This window comes from Hakea prostrata, chromosome 10 (genome assembly GCF_041222555.1).
Source record: "Hakea prostrata isolate BN-2017 chromosome 10, UWA_Hpros_2, whole genome shotgun sequence".
In the NCBI taxonomy this organism is placed as follows: Eukaryota; Viridiplantae; Streptophyta; class Magnoliopsida; order Proteales; family Proteaceae; genus Hakea; species Hakea prostrata.
The window spans coordinates 42,938,893-42,949,160 of record NC_142609.1 but is presented as its reverse complement, the minus strand read 5'-3'; the positions used below and the strand labels follow the sequence as shown (position 1 = coordinate 42,949,160).

Genomic DNA, 10,268 nt, shown 5'->3' with positions numbered 1-10,268 from the left:
TTTTTTTTTTTTTTGGTTGCCAACCCCGATTCCAAGGCTTTGCCCTGACTAATCCGGTGTTCGACCCGGGTTACACACCTGGCTGTGGTGGGTGAGTCTCCCAGCGGGAATTTTTTGCATCCACAAGGTTTCGATACCGGAACCTTGCTTAAGCGGACCAAGTTGCTTACCACTTGGACCAACCCCCGTTGGTTACATGTCACTGTATTTACTGCTAAAAAATGTCAACATTAGAATAAAAAAGGGACCATACCCAAGTAATTGGAAAGAATCTCATTTATCATTGATGATTAAAATTGGTCTTTATCATATGCTTATAGATTGGATGGGTCAAAGAAAAGCTGTTAAAGCATAATTGACATTAATAATACATCCACCCAAGAGAAAACATTAATAATACAACATTAAAAGGGCGCACACTGCATCCACCCAACTAGTTGGAAAGAGCTTTAATAGCTTTGAAATTTGAAATGGCCAGTATCATACATTTACAGATTGGGAGAGTCAAGGAGTCTATCCTCAGAAACCCCATCTCCACCCACTCAAAAGAATCAATCAATAAATAAATAAATGCTCATTCAGGAGAGGTGTGAGCAAACATCTACCTCTATCCTTGTTTTGATTGATTTAATGCACCATGTAGAGAAAAAGACTCATTCTAGTTGAGAAATCTCATCTTTACTCTGTTCTGTTGGAACATGAACTAATCCGATGGTTCCAGATTCAATTCTATTTGCCTTGAAAGTAGATGGAACTAAAAACACTGAAGTTGTCAAGTGAAGGTGTTTCCATCTCCCTCCCTGCACCCTAGCTTCTGAATGGTAAAAATCACTAATGGTTGAGGTGCAGTATATGAATCAGTTGCACTTCACAAATTGATCTTACATGTAGAAGTCTTCGAAAAGCACCTCCGCATCCATGTTATATATTCTGATGTCGATCGCCCATGTCAGAATAAGTCCTGGAGTATGTTACTTTTCCATGACAGCCATTCTGTTCACATTCTCAGTAAGACATTAAATCATCCTTCTCCATGTGTCTAGAAAGATTTGCTAGACAATGATATAGCATCTCTGCCTGTGGATGTGAGTTATCTTCAACAAAGAAGGGATAGACAGCCTTGTCAACCTCAATCCAGCTACAACCTGGGTTCTTCTTCAAGCCTAACTCTTTCATTTTTAACCTCAACTTGCGTACATTATCCCATTTTCCTGCAGCAGCATACATGTTGGATAAAACTATGTAAGTTGATGGATCATCAGGATCCTTCTCAGTAATCAAGCTTGCAATCTCCTCTCCTAACTTTAAATCCTTATGCATATTACATGCAGAAAATAATGTACTAAGCAATCCAACATCTCCTCTTACTGCTGGTGTGTTCTGAATGATGCTGTAAGCTTCATGCAATCTTCCAGCACGTCCAAGGAGATCAATTAAACATGAATAATGTTCCAACGTGGGTTTAATCCCGTAGACATCCATCATTTGATCAAAATAAAAGTATCCCTCATCAACCAATCCAGCATGGCTACATGCAGATAATACAGCAAGGAAGGTAACTCTGTCTGGTTTTGCATTGGATTGCTGCATCTTATGAAAAAGCTCCAATGCATCAAGCGCTTGACCATGAGACCCATAAGCAGTTATCATGGAAGTCCATGACACAAAATCTCTCACTGGTAACTTATCAAAGACTTGACGTGCTTCAGACACAGCCCCACATTTTGCGTACATGTCTAGGAGAGCACCCATGACCACTTCATTCAATTCAAACTCATTTTCAATGATGTAACTATGGATCTCCCTCCCCTGTTCTAAAGCTGCTAGTTGTGAACAAGCAGGCAAAACACTAGTGAATGTAATGGGATCCGGTCTCACACCAGCAGTTTTCATATCATTGAAGATACTAAGAGCCTCAAAATAATTGCCAACAATCACATATCCTGAGATCATAACATTCCAAGAAACTACATTTGTCTTTGGTATCCTCTTGAACACATGTTCAGCTGAAACAACACTTCCACATTTGAAATAAAGATCAATGAGTGAGCTGTTAACAAAGATATCACATTCTACCATATTTCTAATTATATATCCATGAATGAACTTTCCCTTTAGTAACTCAGCAGATCTGGAACAGGCTATTAACAAGGTACTTAAAGTAGTTGAAGTAGGTTTTACACCTTCCTCACTCATTCTCGTAAAAAGTTCTAGGCAAGCAGAACTATTACCATTTTGACTGTACCCAACAATCATTGAATTCCAAGAGACCACAGATTTGTTAGGAATCTGTTCAAAGACCTCTCTAGCCATTTCTAGAGAACCACATTTTCCATACATGTCCACAAGCGCGCAACTAATATATCCGTCCAGTTTGAAACCCATCCTCTTCAGTTCCCCATGAATTCTCCTCCCTCTTTCCAAATCAAGAAGCCTTGCACACGCAGAGAAAGCAGTTGTAAATGTTACTGAATCGGGCACGAAGGCAGAACTTTTCATCTTCTCAAACAATTCCAGAGCTTTCTCAGATTGTCCATTTTGATAGTAATATGAGACCAGTGTATTCCAACAGGCTACATCTCTTTCAGGCATTTCATTGAACAGTTGAATTGCTGCGTGAAACAAGTTGCATTTCGCGTACATCCCCACCAAAGAGCTTGCAACAACAACATCAGACTCAGACCCAGTTTTTATCACATGGGTATGGATCTTCTTCCCTATCTCGAGTCTTCCCAATCCACCGCAGGCCTTCAGAACACTTGGGTAAGTATAATTATCAGGTTTGAGATAAGGAAAGAGCTGCAACCTCTCAAAAAGTTCAAGAGCTTCACCGTGCATTTGATTCCTAGTGTAAGCTGCCATGAAGCCATTCCATAGAGAAATGTCCAATGGGTTATCTATAGTCTTGAAAACTCGGCGTGCAGATTCAAATAAATGGCAAGAGAAGTAGAGATTAATCAAATGTTTGCACAGAGAGAGATTGTTTTGGAGGCCAAGAGTGATTATCTTTTGGTGGAGAATCACGCCTTGTCTCTGTGACTTCGAAATGATGCATGTTTTCAGGACAGATATTAGCGTTTCTGTGTCCATCAAAACAACAGTGGATACCAGCGATAAGCTAATTCAGAATTCAGCAAGAGCCAAGACAGCCAAGTCTTGCTTGGATAGTGTTAACTGTTACTCCTGTACTTGCCCTGTTCTTTAACCATCTATATCTGCTCCGAAGTCCGAACCAGCTTCCTTCTCTTGAGAGCTAAGTCCAGAACGAAAACCTTCTGGTTTTAATCGGACCTGGCCTTCAAGTGAGAAACTGGGCTGCAGCCAATGAAATTGAATCCGAAAAAGATATTCATTTTTTCGGATCTGATAGCTTTATACATGGGTAAGATAACTGGTGTTTGGGTTTGGTGGTGCATGATTAATGCGTAACACCTGCAGCTTACGGTAGAGATTACCGTCTGTTTCACAAAAGGTGAAAAGTCACTTGTGCCAAATACATGGTCAAGATTTCGATCTCGATCATAGGCAATAGAGCGTTGCACATTTAATGCATAGCACTGAAGCACGACCCAATATAACAAAGTTCGGATCCTCTACCCTGTCCGGTAGATTTCTGTGCTTCTCTCGCGCTTTTCCACCACACAATAATGGTGGGGCCCACCTCTAGGTGCTGACAAAATAAATCAGGACCCAGATGTAGTGGGTCTCCCCTTCTATTGGGTGGTAGAGAGGCGTGAGGGGAGTGGATTTTTATTTGCGGCAGCTGCGGTTGGCTGCCGCCAACGGTCCAGATTTGCCTACTTTTACAAAATAAGATCTAATGGCCGGAATTAAAGGCACAGGGTCTGAATGTAAATACAAGAGCCAGAGTGAGAGAATTGAGAAATCAACTTGAGTTCATGACTTTCTTTAGTTAGAGAAGAAGCTTCGACCCGGAAGGCATGGAAGGGTTCACCTCAATACTCCAAAAAAAAGCTTCACAAACTCAGTTCGATCCACAATTAGCCCTCGCAAGTGTCGGAAACCCATAAGCAGAAATTCGCCCTGTATGTGTGGATGAAGTATCTGCAGCAATTGATGAACCAACTGCAGCAACCACAATCCTCATTCTCAGCATCAGAAACGTCCGTGCAACAGGTGATCACCACAGTGGAGATGATGAGGATCATCTGAATCAATAGAAATGTGCCGGAATCTGTTGAAAATTTGTCAAAATTGGCTTTAGTCATGGTCAATTTTTCATCAAACTAATTCTGATTTTTAACAATCGAGAATAAATTAAAATAAATAAAACAAACCTACTGCAAACCAGCCGTAATCTAAATCCCCTGAAATATTCTCATCTACCAATCTTGTGAATAACGTTCTAAGATCCATGAGATACCTAGAATACATGATTGTTAAGCCTGAGAGGCTTTAAAGAAACCCTTGCCGTCTCTTCCTGCAATTACCCATCTCCAGAAGCTTCAGTGTTTCTGCAATCCTATGTTCTTTCTAGGGTTTGTCTGAAACGGTCCGAGTTAAATACTTATCATCGGCGATTATAGATCTTAAGGTAAGAAAGATTTTTCCCACCGAAATCCTCATTGAATCCTCGTCTTCGACGGTGAAGCAGTCCGTCGGATGGAGAGGGTTTTATTTTGTAAATTTTTTAAATTAAAAACCTTTGATGGTAAAGAAAAAAATTTGTATTTACATCCAGACCCTTGCGCCTTTAATCCCAGCCATTAGATCTTATTTTGTAAAGATGGGCAAATCTGGACCGTTGGCGGCAGCCAACCGCGGCTGCCGCAAATAAAAATCCGAGGGGAGTGCAAACCTCTACTAGGACACCAATAAGATTATTATGTAATTCAATATACAGGGCTTCACTCTAGCCCCAAGAAGACTCGAATTTCTGAGTTCATACTATGAAGTATTGGCCTTTATCAAATGAGTCAACCTCTGGGGTTTATGAACGCCTCCATGGCCCCAAAGAGATTTGAACTTTTGATATCATTTTATGAGGTGTTAGTCTTTTTCCCATTTAACAATTTTGTGAGGTTAGATATGAGTATGTCAGAATCAATGCTAAATACTAGCAATTCATATCCGAAATTGCTTAAATGCGTATGACGGTCAAGTTAACTTTCGGACCGTTGGATCCGAAATTTCAGTCGAGATTTTGATATCGACCAAGATCTCGCTCCAATGGACCGAGATGTACCGCATGACGAATGCGCAGGACTGAAGCAAGGTCCATCCATATTCCCTGCTGGGATGACTACTTTACTTTACCCCTAAGTATATGATATATGCAAAACATATTTATTCTTTTACTTAAAAGAATTAAGAAATTAAATCCAAAGATATAACTATGTCTATATACATTCTTTGCAAAAGCATACTTGGGGACAAAGGCAATGTATTCCGTAACTAAATCAAGCATTGCTTTAAGGGAAATATGTCTTAACTTGAAAGCTTTGCATAAAAAAAAAAAGGGGATTTCTTGTAACCCTCATAAGCAACATCAATAATGGGTTATTAAATATAATTTCCCTTTCTTTGTTGAGTAAAATAGTTCAAGATCAAGGTAGTAGCTCATTGTGTATTATTACACCTTAATAAGATGAAGCTTCAAATATTCGTCATGTGGGACCCACTTAGAATATAATTGTTATTTTTTTTAGATATGAAGATCATTATTATTTTATTTTTTTTTTAGTAAAATAACACTTCATTCATTAAAGAAAAAAAGTACAGACACACGAACAGAAGAAAAATACTGACACTTTTTTTTTTTTTTTTTTTTTTGGTATAAAAGAAAAATACAGACACACGAGCATGAAAACACAAGGTTCAAACCAAACCAAGTAGCGGAATGCGACCAAACTGTCATACATGTAATAGACAGGGTCCTCCAGAGTAAGGGATGGGTCTAGCTCAGTATGCCCTTAGAAAGAAAGCTGCAACCAATACATCACCAAATAAGCACAGACACCCACATATGAAGATCATTATTTAGGTCAGCGTAAAGTGCATTTCTATTATATCCTCGTGGAAAGGGAATTCTTCTGCCCGTTCCTTAGCAAGGAAGGTCATGTCCATCGCTAGTAAGATATGTTGGTCAAATTCCGTTCTATGAATTCATGAATTATGTATTCAGGATTTTCTTGTGCCTATCAATGAAAAGTTTCTTATAAAAAACAAATCTTGATGATAATTTTTTATATATAATTTAAATCTATAGCAAGCCATCATCTCTGGCCTAGAAAATCCCAATTCTTGATTTGGGAATTAGTTTTTTTGTTGATTAAACCGACCCCTAAGTACACATGGTGACATATTAATTTAACCATAGTTTAAAAGTCATAATTTGTTTTATTAATGTAAATTAGAATACAAAATTGGGGTTAACTTAGAAACGAGGTTCTTAATGAAGTTGTTTATTGGATTGCATGTAAGATCTTATCATCAATCATAAAATTAATAGACTCAACCATAACCTACTTTCTCATAGATCATGGACCAAGCATGTTGGCTAATGGATACACAAATATATTTGATAATGAAACAAGATACTCTTAATGATTTGGTAGACTTGCTCCACCTTGGTCACTCCCCATTTGGTGGAAGACCCTTGCTTACTATCTATGGAAGGTTTTTTTGTGCCCTTCCTTTGGTTAATCTGCATCTTAAAATTGGCTATATTTGGTTTTTGGGAAAACTATCTATATTTTCTGCAAACAATATTTTATTTTGCAACAAAAAATGTGAAATCAATGGCAGAGTTTCTTCAGGGGGGTTTATGTTGAGTCGGATCCTCACCCCTTCGGGGCATCACAAAGTGCTCCCCGACGGCTTCCCGACCACACAATCATGTGGGGCCTACAGGTGAAAATTTGATTTTTTTTTTCTTTCCCAAAAAGTGTTTTCCACCTGTGGGCCCCACATGTTTGTGTGGTCGAGAAGCTGTCGGGGAAGCACTTTGTGCTCCCCCGACGGGGTGAGGATCCGGACTCGGTTATGTTCGCCCCTTATTTTTTTTTTGAAATAAGACACTTTGTCCCTCTTTTCATGTATGAAATACTAGCACTTGGCCGTTGGTCCCCCCTCATCCCGATTTTTTGAAAATTTTCCTTTGGCCCTCATTCCTTGCGTGTTTTGAAATTTCTCCATGTCCTAAGAGACCTTTCTATTATTCCTTTCATGTGTGAAATACCAACACTTGTCATCCCCCCTCGATGTTAAATCATGACTGCACATTTGTGTGAAATGCCTTTCGTATTAAGAGACAACGATCTTTCTTTTTTTGGTAATAAAGATTCTTATTGATGTTGTACTAAGGATGTGGCCGAATAAAGCTCTAATAACCACTTGATGAACATGGCCACTCTGTCAGGCACAACATCGTGAGTGCCTTTCGGGCTAGGAAATCTACAATTGAGTTGGATTCTCTAAGAATGTAACTGGGCCTAAAGCCCTAGGGACAACGATGTACTAAAGTTGCTCCATTGTGATTTTGAGATTACGAGTTCAAAGAAACAATATTGTTTACAAAGTATGAATAACCTAAGTACATTATGATCTTCTCCCGATCTCACAATGACGAAAGTCTTAAGCACTGGATATTCCTTTCTTCAAACTGTTGATTTTTTTTCTTTCTTTTTGGGTAAGTCTTCAAAGTGTTGATAAGGGTACCCTAATACACATGAGACCTTGTGACCCATGCTTCCTAACATCTAGGGCCAGCATTATTGGCTTAGTTATTATTGGGGGTAAAAGCCCAAAACTAATAGGGCCATCGTTCTTTTTTCTTTTCTCTTTAGCCAAACACAGGAACGGACCTATAGAGGGGCTGGGAGGCCATGGCCCCCGGTTTAAAAAAAATTAATATTAATTCTCTAATTTTCCTTAATTTTTTCAGTTTTTTTCTCTTCTCACATGTGAAATGTCACTATTTGGTCCCCCAATATTAATAACAGTTTTTAAAGGTAAAATAAAGGGTATAATTGTCATTTCTAATTAAAAACTAACTCCTCAAATAATATTTATTCTCTCCTCTCTTCTCTCTCATCTTTTCTTTCTATTCATTCTCTTATCTTTCTATAAACTTCTCTCTCATCTTTTCTTTCTATTCATTCTCTTATCTTTCTATAAACGTGGGTTAAGGAAATTTTTGAAAAAAAATCTTATTAGGTATTTAAAATTTCATTCCTAATTAGAAACTAACTCCTCAATCCCTAATTATTTTCTTCTCAATTCTCTCTCATATTTTTTTCCTATTTATTCTAAAAAAAATTGAATTTTTTTTTTTGGTACAAAACGGGATCAAAAAATCCAGAAACGAGCTCAATCTATGCTAATCACTTTGTCTGCCTATAGGACCTCCATTAGATCATGTGGGGGGTCCGGAAAGAAAAGCGAAGACTTCATTAGAACCTCTGGCTCCTTCACCATCCAATCAGCAGCCTGGTGTGCCTCTCTAAAGGCATGTTTGAAGCGTATGGGATTGAAGATTTCAGTCAAACTTTTGATTCTCATAATCACTTTAGCACAATGCCCTTATAGGCGACCACTTGGAGCTAGTAAGCTTATAGCTTTTGATGAATCGGATTCTATTAAGAGTGGTAATAAATCTTTCGTAGTGGCTATTTGAATACCTTCAAAGATAGCCTGTAATTCTGCTTCTAGAATAGAGCAATCTAAAATTCTCTTTGTAAATCCTCCTTCATATTCATCATCAGAATCCTTATTTATTATCTCCTCTCTCCTTCCTCTCTTCCTATTTATTCTCTTCTCTTTCTACAAGCATGGGTTAAGAAAATTTGGAAAAGAATATACTCCACAATTTGGTACTCTTTCTCTTTCTCAATTTATTTATTATTTTTCTTTTTCTCTTTTTTTTTTTTGTTATTAATTTTATTTGATTTTATATTCTATGTTTCTTTATTTCTTCTGCAATTTTTGTTATTTAATTTTGTATTGTGATTTGTGAATAAAATGTTCATAGTTAGCAAGGTAATTAACTACCATTGGTTTGCATCTCTTACCTAAACATATATATATTTGTATTGTTGCTTTAATTTACTAGGAAAAAAATATCATTATCAATAATTTACCTTTTTTAAATATGTGTGGCCCCACAAAATATATATGGACCTATTTTTTAATATAATAAAATAATTTATAAGTGAGACCTTCAATGGGTCTTATAAGGGTCCACACAATATGTATGGCAAAATAACATTAGTGCTTCCCCATCAGAAAAGTTATCTGACTTTCATTCTTCAGCCTCTCAATATTGAATCCTGAGTCAGTCCCTGACCAAACATAGCCAAACAATAGGGTCATCTTTCAAAGATCAAACAACATGCTTCCGGAAGAAGATTCACTTGTCTCTAGGAATTATCAAAGAGGTCAAATCCTCTCAATATATGTGAAGAGAGATCTCATACGTGGAGAAGATCTAGAGGCTTTTTACTTAATAGCATGGACCCATATTATACTTATTAAATGAATTAGTTTAGTGGAGGATACATTAGTAAATTAGTTAATTGTTTTAATCTTATAATACACATGTTAGTGCAATAATTAGTGATTGTTTTTTTTAGGAACCCGTGACCTCTCATCAAAGCTTTTGTTTGGTGGCTAAAAAGGATCAGGAAAAGTGCATTATTTCTAATGAATTTTTAAAAGTTAATTTTATTTTTTTACCTGAGTGAAAAAAAATAAACAGAAAATTTTATTTATATTAAGACAACTATGTTGTCTTATATATTTCTAGAACAAAGAATACTGCAGTGGATTTCTTGGCTAGAGGGAGCCCATTGTTTAGGTATGTCTAAAGTTTGGTGGATGCAACCATTTAGAGGTCTTGATCCTTTGTACTGTGTTCTGCTGGGAGAATTTCCCCAGACTTGTTTCTTTAAATGCATTATCTGTGTTTGGCCAAAAAAAAAACTTTTCTCACTCTGTAGGTGGAGTCAGGATTTAATATTAAAGACTAATTAAAGATTACAAAATTATTATAAATAAATAAATAAATAAATTTATTATTAATTTATTATAAAAATGAGAATAAATAAAAGTCGCAAAAATAAAATGAAATGACCTTTTTATCCATGGTCTATGCCGTTAATTTTTTTTATTTTTTTTCCAATTGAGGATGGGGACTAGACAGTGCTGATATTTCAAAAATAGAAAAATTATTAGAGAGGTTTCTCTTAGAAAATTTTAAAAAAATAAGGAGAAGATAAGAAAATTTAAAAAAAAATCAAAGGAGACAT

The 10,268-nt window shown here is 36.9% G+C and overlaps 1 protein-coding gene across 1 annotated transcript; it reads right to left on the bottom strand.

The window, feature by feature from the left end:
* Nucleotides 1–383: 383 nt before the first annotated feature.
* Nucleotides 384–3,350, bottom strand: LOC149003176 (Tetratricopeptide repeat (TPR)-like superfamily protein). The gene has a single exon (XM_089138193.1). The coding sequence runs from the start codon at nt 3,088–3,090 to the stop codon at nt 1,006–1,008; it is 2,085 nt and encodes a 694-aa protein (XP_088994319.1). The 5' UTR covers nt 3,091–3,350; the 3' UTR covers nt 384–1,005.
* Between the last annotated feature and the right edge of the window lie 6,918 nt (nt 3,351–10,268).

Coding starts and splice junctions, on each gene's coding strand:
- LOC149003176 (XM_089138193.1), bottom strand. CDS start 3,090: ATGGACACAGAAACGCTAATATCTGTCCTGAAAACATGCATCATTTCG.